Source organism: Misgurnus anguillicaudatus, chromosome 25, assembly GCF_027580225.2.
Source record: "Misgurnus anguillicaudatus chromosome 25, ASM2758022v2, whole genome shotgun sequence".
In the NCBI taxonomy this organism is placed as follows: domain Eukaryota; kingdom Metazoa; phylum Chordata; class Actinopteri; order Cypriniformes; family Cobitidae; genus Misgurnus; species Misgurnus anguillicaudatus.
The window spans coordinates 18,564,198-18,578,422 of NC_073361.2; the positions used below are offsets into that span (position 1 = coordinate 18,564,198).

At 37.6% G+C, this 14,225-nt stretch overlaps 1 protein-coding gene across 1 annotated transcript in view; it reads right to left on the minus strand.

Moving 5' to 3' along the window:
* The window catches only part of cntnap2a (contactin associated protein 2a), a 459,495-nt gene that overhangs the window by 236,814 nt on the left and 208,456 nt on the right, over positions 1–14,225 (minus strand). The window contains exon 4 of the mRNA XM_073864211.1: positions 3,954–4,101. Within this exon, the coding sequence (XP_073720312.1) occupies positions 3,954–4,101 (148 nt within the window). The remainder of the gene's footprint in view (positions 1–3,953; positions 4,102–14,225) is intronic.

The following is a 14,225-nucleotide window of genomic DNA, read 5'->3' on the forward strand; positions in this document are numbered from 1 at the left end:
TACTCCCCAAAAAGTAACTAATTTTACTACTTACTTTCCATGGAAAGTAATGCTTACCTTACTTTTTAGTAACTTTTGTGCAACTTTTTCTTGGCTGAGGCTTGATCTCTTTCAGGCCTTGCAGGTGTTTTTATGACTGAAAAGTTCTACATACAGAAATTGTATATTTTTTCACAAAAATGTCGAGCTCTGGCCTGCCATCTCAGTTTCTGACTCAAACTGTTCCCAAACAGGCGTGTACGCACAGACTTTTTTGTTTAAATCAGTAGAAAATTTTTAAATCAAATGAATTAAACTAAAAAGTAACTTGATTACTTCTTTAAAAAAAGTAACTCAAATATTAATGTGCACATTTAAAAAGTAATGCGTTACTTTACTTGTTACTTCAGAAAAGTAATATTATTACGTAATGCAGGTTACTTTTAATGCGTTACCACCAACACTGCAGTGCATATGTATCATATTATTATTATTATTATTATTATTAGTAGTAGTAGTGGTAGTAGTAGTAGTAGTAGTAGTAGTAGTAGTAGTAATATAGATATTCAGAGTTTTTTGAGGCACATTGCAGGAAGTTAACTTAATATTCATGAGCAGCAACGTATACTTCACTTGAGTTAAGTGAAATTGTTTGTACTCATTACTTTTGGATGAACTGAAATTCTGATTACAGAGTCCATACACATTTTCTACAGCCTATTATTATAATACTGTATAATGCCGAAAAAACACACCCAAATCAGCTAAAAAATAACTTCTGTTGGTCAGTCTCCTCCTCATCTAAGTAAGGCAGACCAGCTTGACCACCCTTTGTTAATTGCTGGTTCAAAAATTTCAGCAGGGTGTACAAGCACTGTTTATCAATTCCTCCCTAAGCTCTTTAAATCAACAGTTTGGAGGATGTGTTTGATCTTTATCACCCTCGCTGATCCCCAGCACAAGATGAGTATGGGATATGAGCCCTGAGGAAATGTAGACGAGACCCTTTCTGACAGGAAAATCAGCGCAGCCAATTTCCACAGCCTCCTTAGCTCTTTCCTCTGAAGAAAATAGTTTAACCTGACACATATATAAATAACACATATCTACTGCTACAAGACTTCATTCATAAATGTCACAAACACATTTAGTAGAGATAGAGGGAGGTATATTTACATTATCATTTCAACTGCAGTATAAAATGAGAAAAAAGTTGCATTCATCTCAAGGAACATCATGGCTAAATAAAAAAATGAATACAATATACACATAGAAGGACTCGAGCATTTTTGAATTAGAAAATAAATGAATAAGCACAGGCAATTCTTTCAGTCTTGTAATTTAATTACATCACTGTAATAAGAAAAACGGTGTGTGATGCTCCTCAACCAAATTTATGAGGGTGCTAATTGAAATTTGTTGTCGAGATTAATTTTGCAACACTTCATATGAGGAAAATGATGAATGCGTCATTGGAAGCAAAAATAGATGATGTTGATATTTTATAAATGTCATTCTTTCATTTCTAGTGAAATTGCAATATAATCAAAGGCTTAGACTGAAATTAAAAATTATACAAATTATTCCACTGGTGGAATGGCTAATGTTATTAATTAATAAATGTTTCCTATAGGTGACGCTCATCTTGTCAGCCACATTCACATTATGGGATGTTTTATAACTCACTGCAGACGACATCATCAAAAAGCAATGTTGTTTAAATCTATACTTAGCAAAAACTGATTCCTGACACAGTACAAACACTGTCAGAAAAAATGGCCCCTAGATAAAAATGTACAATTAAGGTATGTGTACAAGTATACATTTGGTACCAATATGTACCTTTGAGGTACTAATATACATTCTTTGGTACCAATATGTACCCCTGATGTACTAATGTGAATGTTTTAGCTGCAAATGTATACTTTTTGAAAAATAATGGTGTTAAATACCGTTGCACTAAAAGTGGTTTACTAGCTCGTAAGTGTCATATAGCATCTTTGTAGCAGGTGTGTAGGACCATATTGTGCCCTGTAGAACCATAAGTGGTGCAAATAATGTCTAAATGATTATTTAAAGCACCTTAAACATTTAAATAACTTTTCATAGGGGCTATATAGCTGCTCTTTCCCCGCCATTGACTAGTTAACTCGTTAATTAAAAGAAAATGCTTCCCTGCCAATGACGAGTTTTTACGGCAACCATATTTACGCTATTATCAGGTGGCACTCTTACCAGGGTTCCCACACCTTAGCTAACTTCAAATTCAAGGACCTTTAAAGGACTTTCCAGGTCCAATACTCTCAAATTGTGGGGACACATTTCAAGTGAAAGCAAGGTTACATCGAGTTACATTTTAAGATACATTGTTACAGTTCCCTTTCGAGGGAACTCGCGCTGCGTCACTGCGGTGACACTTTGGGGAGCCTCCAGGTGTAAGCGCGTCTGAATGTGTATATCAAATTCAACCAATGGTGAGGCTTAACGACAAAGACAGGGTGACGCGGACGCCAGGAAGTATTTCGCTATCTGAAATATTGCCAAAGACGGCGTTACAGGGACGCAGGATGTATGGCAAGGGAGACGCAGCATCTCGTTCCCTTCTCAGGGAACAACAGTTACATACATAACCCGAGACATTTTCATTTGTCAAACACAACTATGCAAAAAAGCATTTTGGTATGGATCAACATTCACATACAGAAGATATAAGCATTTAAAACGAACAGTTTAGCATGTGTGCTTAAAAAGTCTAGAATTTTTATGATATTATCCTACAATACACAACGAATAATATGGATTTTTTTTTCAGAAAACTTCTTGCATAAAATAGATTTAAGCACTTTGAATGACCTGTATCTATGTATGTATATTTTCAAAAATGTCCCAGGGCCTTGAATTTTTCCTCTCAGATACACAAGCTTTCAAGGATTTCAAGGACCTGTGGGAACCCTGTCTTACCCAACCTATAAAACCAGGAAGCAACTTCTTAGGCTTAACATTAAAAGCTCAGTGTATGTTTTGATGATCGCTCTGAAACTGATCATAAGCAAAAGTCCTTCATAAAAATGCAATTTCTCAGCTTTTTGCTTAAAATTTGGTATTTTTAAAGAAACCAATCCATATTTGAAAGGTGATATAAAGAGATACTGTAGGATGAAATGTTTTTTTGTTTGTTTGTTTGAAAGCACAGGGTCTTGCAACTGGTGGGGAAAGAGTTAAAAAGGTTCCCCTATGATTACGAGCTTTAAGCTATTTATAGCACCATTTTTTAGTGAAGGATACCATCCCAGCAACAGCGAGAGACCAAATTTTGACCATTTTTGTGTGTACAGTATGAAAATGTTTAAACAACATGGCTGAACCTGTGACTGCATCATCAGCTCTGGGAAAAATTACTATGCATGTGTAACAACCATCCCACATTAATCCTACATACTGGCTGCAGCAGCATTATGTATAATACATGATTTTACAGTACATAGCTTTCCCTGTTTTTGCTCATTAGCCAGAGCATGCTGGCATACTAGTGGATATCTGTGAAAATCATGAAAACTTGGATTGCCGTGTATATGAAATAGATAGCTGACCTTGATTTTCAAAATAGGTTGAGTCAGCCAATTTCTTTTAATTGTACTGGGAACCTTTTGAATATATATTGCAATCTTGTGGAGCATATAAATCACCCGGTGATACTAAAAAGCCCAGAATCGCTTTCCCTCTGTATGACAATATACTCTGGAAAGATAAAACTGTCGATTTTTATAGTGAGGTTAGGAAATGTTCCAGCTATAATAAAGAGCAGCCTACATTAAATGTTGAACTGCGCAGTTGTTAAGATGCAAATCATCAGATGCCAAGATCATATAAACTGCCTCTAAACAGCAGATGATGTTTATCTCATAAATTAACAGTTTTTAACCAGTTGTTGGATGGTTTCTATCAGGAATGTGGAGGTGCAGAAGTGAACTTACAGTAAGGGCACCCGTAGATCTCGAACCTGAGGCCGATCCGACCCTCTTCGCTCCAGTCTAAAGGAATGATGCGCAGGTATCGGGCCACAATAGGGTTTTGCATGTCATGCCGAACCACGCTCTCTGTATTGGAGTTACCTGTAAATGCCTGAATGACAGGTGCAAAAATATTACTTTACTGTTTTTAACTTAATGCATCCAAATGTCATTGTTTATGTTATCTCATAACGTCCCCTATGAAAAGTGCATTGTGCATTAGGGCTGCACAAAATAAAACTAGGGCTGGGACGATTAATCATGATTCATGCTAATAATGCCTGTCTGATATCGATTCTGAATCCCAAAGGCGATAGCTTTTTCGTGTATTACGGCTCTTTGATCAGTAGGAACTTCTTATCAATCTAAAATCACTGTGAGTTTGAGTCGTTTGACTCGTCAAACATAATCATTATAAATATTTTTTTATTTTTAAGGTTTAATGAACAGTTATAAAAATATGCTTTAATGCTACTTACACACCAAACACGGGGCATCACATTACTCGCTCTAGATTACTCATGGGATTTAACTTTGTGTCATGCAAATGTTTTGCTCGAGTTGAATAATTTCAACTTGGGCGAAGACGCGTTTGAGTTGAATAGCTAGTGTTTTCGCGGCAAACACGCCACCCATATCGCGTCATTCGCATTGCCCCACGCGAGGACGTGTCTGATCGCGTCTTTGCATTGACTTTGTATGTAATCTACTCACGCAAATCGTTGAACTCGCATCTTGTGTGAACCTACAGTAAGGCATTTCAAGGCGCTGTGTGTTTAAATGGTACTTCTTCTGCATTGCATAATGACTTTCTGCACAAGTGCGCCCCCTGACTTTTGGATGTAGCGGTATTTTACTGTAATTCATTGAGAATCATAGCAATCAGAATCGTACAATTTATCGTCACAGCCCTATGAAAAAGAATCAGAATTACAATCACAGGTAAAACAATTATATATAAGCACCAATTACAGCTGTACATTTGTGCTCATTTTTGTGCACCAAGTTGACGTATCCTTTAGCCATTTGTTTGGAATTTTTACTTACAACATGACTTCCATAATTATTTGTTATGTACATAATATTAATTAATTTTGAATGTTTAGAATTTACAATACAGCTGGTTCACAAAAAGTTATAAAACTTTTCAAAACTTCAATGTAAAGTCTATCATCAATAATAATCACAATTACAATATCAATGCAAATAAAATGTAAATAATCATCAATTTATGATTTTTGTCATAATTGTGTAGCCTTATAGTGCTTACACAACTGAATAATACTAAAAAAATTCTGGTTCTCTAACTTGATTGATCGAACAGCACAAACTGCTTATATTTCCTATAACAGCACAATGTAGTACATTAAACAGCATGATATAATAGCTAAAACATTGTTTTAATTTTTAATAAAGTATGTCCTACGGTTTACAACTTATAATGCATTAAAGCTATACATTTTAGGAATATATGTATTCCCAGAGAACCAAACCCAGAAACTCTGAGTTGCTAGTGGTCTACTACTTTACAAATCGAGCTATATGAGCAATTGTATACTGTAGCTTCTTTTTAACAGTGTTTGTTAAACATGCTCTTATAATCTTGTTCAGATTCTCTGGATTGGTCAGATTAAATCTTGTATCTGGGTACAAGAAATCTAAGACCTCTCCAGTGCCCCGTCTCAGAAGCAGTAGAGCATAATATTTATATAAAAAAAGAAAGCTGGACTCAAATTCCATGGACCTGTGGTTTACATTGACCCCATGCAGCTTCTGGTGTCACACAGAGCAAGAAATTGATGCAGTCTCATTCAACGGTGGAGAACCTCAGTTACAATAGAGACCATGTGGGATTGGAGATAAGAAGCTCAAGACCACCCAGCTGAAATGATGCGGATTACAGACCCCCCCAACCCGGAAAAAAACAACAACACACCATTAGATGGACCTTATTGTATAACTGGGGATTTTTTGAGAAGAACACGGTGAACATGTCAATACTTGACGTCGTGTATGGTGGTCTTAATGTTTGAAGTGCTGATTACTGTTCCCTGTAGTGGCCGACTGGGGAGAGTTCAGTGAATTTTGTACAGAGAAGCAATGAGTTATTTTGAGGTTTCAAGTGACAGTGCACAGGGAAATTGCTAAAATTCATGGGCCTGTGGATATAGTGCCTCTCCTGGGCACAATGCGTGGCTCCACCTTAGAGCTACCCAGGGGTACTTAAACAGCTTCGATGGAAACCTGCTTGGAAAGATTTTGATTTCTGTAATACAAAGTAATAAAAATGTGTGAGTAAAGTCAAATGTATGTGGATGACACTCATGTGTTGCACACAGTTCATAACTTTTTTACTAATATGATATTTATATTGGACGAGCTCAGATGCAAAAGCTGCTAAATGACACCTCCCTGTCAAAAATGAGATAATGATGTTGATCGAACATGCTCGACACGTATTATTTCATTAAATATCATCAAAAACCTTCTATTTAAATCCACTTAATCCTGGCTTTAATCAGCAATCCTCTAAGTGCACAAAGAAAAATTAAATGAACAGTGGTAAGTGCACATCGTGGGATTTTTACCTAGTTAATAGGTTTACCAAATATATGAGGATATTGACCATTTGTTTTAGCCTTTTAGTCTCTGGATACTTTTTTAGAAGAGGGTTTTGAAGCAAAGACAATTTTGTCAATTTAATTAAATACAATTGATAAAACAACGTGACATTTGTGAAAAAAATGGCATTTCAATAACTTACTAATAATCTTTTCATTGCAATTTAAGTGCAATTACTTAACCTAAACATAAGAGATAATAAATCTCATTTACAAGAAAACAAAACCACTAAGGGGCCGATCACACCAAACGGGTTTATGGGCAGTGAGCATTATGCCCACTGTTAATGCAAAAAAGTTTAAAGCAAGCGTCCTCTTTTTAAAGTTTTTGCTAATATGACACTTAAAGGATTAGTCCATTTTCTTAAAAAAATCCAGATAATTTACTCACCACCATGTCACCCAAAAGGTTGATGTCTTTCTTTGTTCAGTCGAGAAGAAATTATGTTTTTTTTTGAGGAAACTTTCCAGGATTTTTCTCGTTCAATGGACCTTAATATGGACCCCAATACTCAACAGCTCCAATGCAGTTCAAAACTGCAGCCTCAAAAGACTCTAAACGATCTCAAACGAGGCATAAGGGTCTTATCTAGCGAAACTATTGTCATTTTTGGAAAGAAAAATAAAAAATACGCACTTTTAAACCACAACTTCTAGCCTTCGTCCGGTCCTGTGACACGTCAGCGCGACCTCACGTAATACATCATCACGTCAAGAGGTCACGGATGACGTATCGAAACTACGCCCCAGTGTTTACAAGTATGGAGAAAGAGGACCATTCCCACATTGTTGTATGTCAAATGATCCTAATTAATGTCTTTGTGTCAGTTTATAATGGTCCGCAAATGTGGGTTTCATATATGTGACACGTGACCTTTCCATGTCATTACGCAATTACGTGAGGTCGCACTGGCGTGTTACGCGACCGGAGGAAGACGAGAAGTTGTGGTTTAAAAGTGCATATTTTTTCTTTTTCTTTGCAAAAATGACAATCGTTTCGCTAGATAAGACCCTTATGCCTCGTTTGAGATCGTTTAGGGTCCTTTGAAGCTGCGTTGAAACTGCAATTTTAAACTGCAACTGTTAAGTTTTTGGGTCCATTAAAGTCCATTAAAATGAGAAAAATCCTGCAATGTTTTCCTCAAAAAACATAATTTCTTCTCGACTGAACAAAGAAAGACATCAACATATTGGATGACATGGTGATGAGTAAATTATCTGGATTTTTTTTTTTAAGAAAATTGACTAATCCTTTAACAGCAAAAGAGTGCTCACACTATTATTATTATTTTTATTGTATATATGCAGTAACTCACTAGCAACGTGTTGCTAGCTGCCACTACCACATTGCCACAGTGTCACTTGATGAAATTTACTCTCTACACTCCCCAAGTAGCCTCTTCTGTCACTCTCCTGAGGAGCGAAATCTTGGCATCACTAGTGTTTTGAAGTCTTGAGGTCAAATTCAAATCTGACGGTCAAGCATTTATCCCTAATCCCTTTCTTGTTTCTATCTACAATTCTCAATAAATTATTTACACTGCTGAAAAACAATTCACATTTTGAAATTTGCTTCACTGCTAAAAGGATAACAACTCAAATGGATTTCATACCATAAAGATAATGTTTTATTCAACTACAGTAGCACTACTGCTGTTGTTTTACAGCAGTCTACCGCAAATTCAAAACATACAGTAAATCACTGTAAATTAAATGTTAACACTCATAATGCAATGCATTTTACATGAACTGGAAATGAAAATGATGGTACTTTACTGGGCATTTTGTGGTAAGTAACTGTAGAAATTGCAGTTAAGTCTAACAGTGCCAGCTTCAATATTTCATTGACAGGACAGCTTCCTCGGTGGTTGCCTAGCAATATAAAAAGCCGTGCCCCTTGCGTTTCTAAGCATTTAAAATGCGTTTGGTGTGTTTGGCCGGTTTTTTTTTTTTGCACCTGAGCTGTTCATTTTATTTATGTAAATCTGAGTAATAAATACACATTTTTGGATTGGTAGTTGAGCTTTAGGCTACTGATGGGGCCAAAAATTTAGAATAATCACCCTTATTGGACCCGTTATCAAAGGACCCAAAACAACATTTACATTCGTCCTTCTACGACAACAGAGCTGACTATGTTTTAGTCTTCACAAAAATGTATTTGGCTTCAAAGATAATATAATTAACATCTTAATTGTCAGTTGACCCAATTTTTACATCCATCGTGTTCAGAAAAGCTGATTAATATGCATAAATCTGCATTACTTTTCCTTTTCAGGCGAAAAGTTTTGAATTCACCACTGGATGACTCAATTCTGTCACAGTTAATTTCAGCTTCACACCTTAAACAGTCAGCGAGTGTGTAATTAGTTGGCCAAATGTGAAGTCACCCTGAGAGCTTTGTTGCCTGGCATGTTGTTTAATCAAGCACCTTCACAATTTAAAGCACAAAGGCCTGACGGAGATAGAGGAGCTTTTTTCATTAGCCGAAGAGTCTGGGTTTAGGCAGGAAGCCAGCTGTAACTATCATAAGCGCCACATTCACCGCTTTCCCATGGTATAATTAAAGTTGCTTTTACTTATTTCGTGACGAAGCTCAAGAGACTCCCAAGTCTCTTCTCTCTTCAATGACTTTGAACCACCATTCGCACTCTGTACATTTTTAAATGTGTGAAGCTTGAACTTTTCTGTAGGAGATATCAGCCTAGGAAACAAACAGCTGGGAATTATTTCGACAACAAATTAGACAAAGTGTACAAGAGCAACGCATAGGCCACTCAATGTAGCATTGGTTGACCTTGAAGCAGCAATCAACTACCCAAGAGCTCTAACCATCATAAAAAGTGCTGCGTGAAACATGCTGATGATTGTTTTTCATGCCTGGTTGAAAACCGCTTGTCCACACTAGAACTTTTAGAGCGACAATTGTGTGTGGGTAGCAATACTTCAAACCAAACACTAGTAAATTGTTGGATGCGTGCAGAAATAAACAAACAAAGCAGACTATTCTGCGTTGCATGCTTTTATCATTATCCTTAGTTTAACGGCCGTCTTCCAGGACAGTTTAAGATATTGCTATTGTATGAGATACGCTGTAGATGGCTGCCAAATAAAATATTAAGCTCTTGCTATTGCTTTAGCTGTTTTATGGGGCCATCCTTTTGCTCTTTCCCGAACTCTAGTGCTTATGTAATATTTGACTCTAAGGATGGGGAACCTGGAAATATTTTCTGGTGCCATTTCATATACAGTAAAAAAATCTACTGAGCAATCCATTAAAGCAAAGAACACGACCAAAGCAATCTGAGAAGGTCCTAAATCAAAATTAAAGTAAGTCATGCAGCTGTCACACATTGTGATCCAACGCATTAATCTGTCCGAGGTTCATATTACATTTTGAATGTCTAATTATTATGCAAATACATGCGCAGAATTTGTTGCGGCCTCAACTGACGAATGAACTTTGGTCAAATTGTAATAAAAAAAATAAATGAATTAAGACCATGCCAGAATGTGTAATGGGACAGAACAGTAGCAGGGTTGAAAACTGGCCATTGATATAGCTGTTGGTTTGTATATTAGGGATGTGCACAAATGATCAAATGTTCAATCTGCAATAATAATTTATTCAAATATTTGTTTGTTTTTGATGCACCGCATGTTTAAGACTACTGCTCATTTAATGCTTTTTCACTTCATCTGTACTGTCTTTTACAGACTTTAATGTAAATTATACATTAAATTTAATTAATTTGTATGCACTTCTGATTGTTTTGGCAATTCAATTTAGGTATTTAGAGTTTTAACGCTGGGTTATCTGTTTTTGGGCACCGGCATACGTGTTATTTAGACGTGCCCGGCCGCATCACGAGAGATTTGTTAGCTTCCTGTTACGTAGCCTACTTTATTTTGTTAATACAGACCAAAACGAGACAGAAGCGGTGAATGAAAAAAAACTGAGAATTTTTTTTTAAAATGCAGTGCTCTGTGGAAAATGAACAGATGGCTGCAGTAAAGCAATAGCTACGCATTCCGAAATGTTACATTTATCTCATATATTTTCGAATTATAATGGTGCATTCACACCAGCCACGGTAGAGGCGGCAAAAACGCGCTATTCACGTGTAGTTGAACGCTTGAACATTTGAGTTTACTCGCTTCATTCGTGAAAGCCACGCGTGAAATTCTAGTCAGAACATTCACGCGGAAATTTGTGTCATGGGAGGGGCTTCTGCGACTCCGCTGAGACTCTGCTCGCTTCCTGTAATCACGTCACTACTACAGCAAGGTCCTGATTGGTTAATGCGGTGCGGAAATCCAACGAAATTCAGAGTTTTCAACTTGAGCGTTTCCTGTAGCAACGCTCAATTCGCGCAGAACGCGCCTTCCTTTGATGTCATCGAGCACCTACTGCAACAACCCCTCCCTCCAACACGAAGAACCAGTCCGCGTCACCACCAGCACCGCCGGTGATTGGCTTACGTGGGCTTGAGCTTCTCTTGACGGCATATATACACTGGTACGTGTAAATGAACACTTTTCTGAAAACTGACATGCGTGCACGATATTCTTTTTGAAACCGGAGAGATTGAAATGTCGTTTATGAAAATAGCCGCCCACGTGTAAACGTAGCCCAAAAGGCCATGTGCTACTACACCAAACATGGGTACTGCCATGATCCTGACACATGAACTATAAATTACTGTGACAGGCTGGCAGGATCATGACACTAATATGCATGCTTAAGATACAAATGTGTACTTTTTGGAAGGGTTCTGCCCTAGTGACAACTTTTGTACCCTTTTTTTCTGAGAGTTTATAAATTAAATAAAAATGTCTTAAATGTTTTTGATAATTTATTCTTTTTTTTTTTTTTACAAAAATGTGGGTATTATGAGTAAATTTGTTCTTGTACCTGGAAACTGTAATTGGTATAGCATTGTGTCAGCTATGGGTTCAATCCCAGGACAAGGTGTGTATGACAGACCAAAATCCCAATTTAAATAACATTAGGATTTTACAGTACACTCACCGAGATGGCAACATATGGCAACAGCAAACATTATTTGTGCCTTGAATGCTTAAAAACACCCCCACATTTCTGAAATGAACTAAATATACTGTATCTGCTGCTTTTGACAGTTCATGGTTTCTTTTACATGACTGAAAAGTACTTTCAACATCATAATGCGGTGAACCAGTATGACTGGTTAAAAACCACATTTCACTTACAATAAGTGGCCTCTAAGTACTGAGTTTCTTACAGTGAACATTCGAGATTCATTGTAAAGACAGAAACATTTAGAAGCGACTGCATAATTGCAGCTTTGCCTAAATGATTTATATAGACATTTAAATGCTTTTCTGTAGAGTCACAACTGCAATTCATGGCATAATCGACGGTAGATAGACCGATGGAACACACTGGCAACCAAGTGAAGGCAAAATGTGATCCAGTATTTAAGAAACCATTATCCTCCAACTGAGAGCATTTGGCACCTTCTTACTTTCCCCGCCACTTGGGATCTTCTTTGACGGATGAGGTGAAGACAGCTTCTCTCTCTGAGGCCGAGAGCAGAGCTGAATCAGTCAAAATGGCAGCGGTACTCATATGTGTAAAGGGTCGACAGGGGCAGCCAATTCAATGACACTCCGAATCTTCGTACTTTGGCAACAAGAGACTCATTCAAGGGTAGAGTTAAAGGACGTCTGAGGGGAAAACCTGACAAGTGGAAATAAGCCTCTTTCATTTCACAATGTAAGTAGGGTAAAGCCTTGCTAAAGAGTGAACTAAGAGTGGACAAGATGGAAAATTGGAAAGGAAAGCCTGGTGTTGGTCACTGTGTGTACATATTTAACACATATTTAGAGCTATATAAGAGGCTACTATTTAAAAGAGATATGCACACTAAAAATGCTAGGTGGTTTTAACCCATTGCTGGGTCAAATAAAAATTTTGGGGGGGTTAATTTAACCCAATGGCTGGGTTTGTCCGTTTTTGACGCTGGATTGAAATAAACCCCAGGACTTTTTTGAAGGTGGATAACATGTTCATGATAGAGCATTTGGTTAGCAACGCGTATTTATGGGTTTGATTCCCTGGAGCACAAATGGACAAAATGTATAGCTTGAATGCACTGTAAGTTGTTTAGAATACATTTGTCTACAAAATGCTTAAAGGGACAGTAAGTACAGTTTTAAGTGTTTTATTAATCAATGTCTTTATTAATAAATATGTCCTCGTTGGTATCAAATGACCTCTGGCAGTGATCTGACTTTTCTTTGTAAGCTTAGAACTTCTTTCTCTTTACTTACATTGAATGGGTAAGTCCAAGGAGGCTTCCATGTCATTCCGCCGTATTGATAAACTATAATAGCAGAGAGGTACAAAAACACTACCCTATCAACGCATTTCCACAATGTTTCATTCAGAACATGTGAACCAGCTGAAACGGACAAGGAGATCAGTGATAACATAACGGCTACCGTAGTTGCAACACGCATTTGGAAAAGCGAGGCGCTAGAGAGCACTGTTCGTTTGAATGCAAAATACAATTTTACCACTAGATGGGGGTAAATCCTACTTATTGTCCCTCAAGTTACAGCTGGTTAAAAACACCGCCGCAAGAGTGCTTACTCGATCAAAAAAGTATGACCACATTAGTCCAATTCTGGCATCTTTACGCTGGCTACCAGTTAAATATCGCATACAATTAAAAATAGTACTAATCACCTACAAAGCCTTAAATGGCCTAGCGCCCTCGTATATTAAAGAATAACTATCAGAATACAATCCATCACGTACACTGCGATCACAAAATTCTGGCCACTTAATTATCCCTAGAATATCAAAAGTGTCTAAAGGTGGTAGATCCTTCTTCTACTTAGCCCCTGATTTACCAAATAATGTTCGAGTATCAGACACAGTCGATCAATTTAAAGCTTAACTTAAGACATTCTTCTTTAACAAAGCATTCACATAAAATGTCCAGTAAATGTACTTATCCCGCAATAGTTAGTTTGACTTGAACAAAGCACTCACATACCTCATACTGGGTAATATACTTATGCCGCAATAGTTAGCCTGTCTGGAACCGAGCTGACTTAAACCACTATACTGTATGACACTTGCATTACATGCGAACGGCCCCTACGCTAATAGGATTCTGTTTCTCTCTCCCTGTCTCGCCCTCGACCCTGAAGACAATGAGACATACAGACCCAGTTCCTGCAACCATGAAGGTCATCACACCGCTGATCTACTGATTGTCCTTCTACGAGCTGCCCAGCCGATGCCTGACCAGCGACCACCGGCGGAACCAGTTTAATTCGCTTAGCCGTTCACATACCCCGATAGTATTTATATATATATAAATATATAGATATATGTATCTCTCTCTAGGGTTTGAGAGTTTTCCCCCTGGACTAGCAAAGGGGGTTTTTCTCCTAGGGGTTTTTTTCATCCCGCGGAGAGTCCGCCTTATGCGGCTTTCACATAGGATGCGGTGTGCGCTGCGCTCGCCGCTGGGTTCAGCGCAGCCAAGCGATTTGTGCTCTGATGGCCAGACCAAAGTAGGCGGGGTTTTCAATAAATTACTACAGTGTTTATATTTGC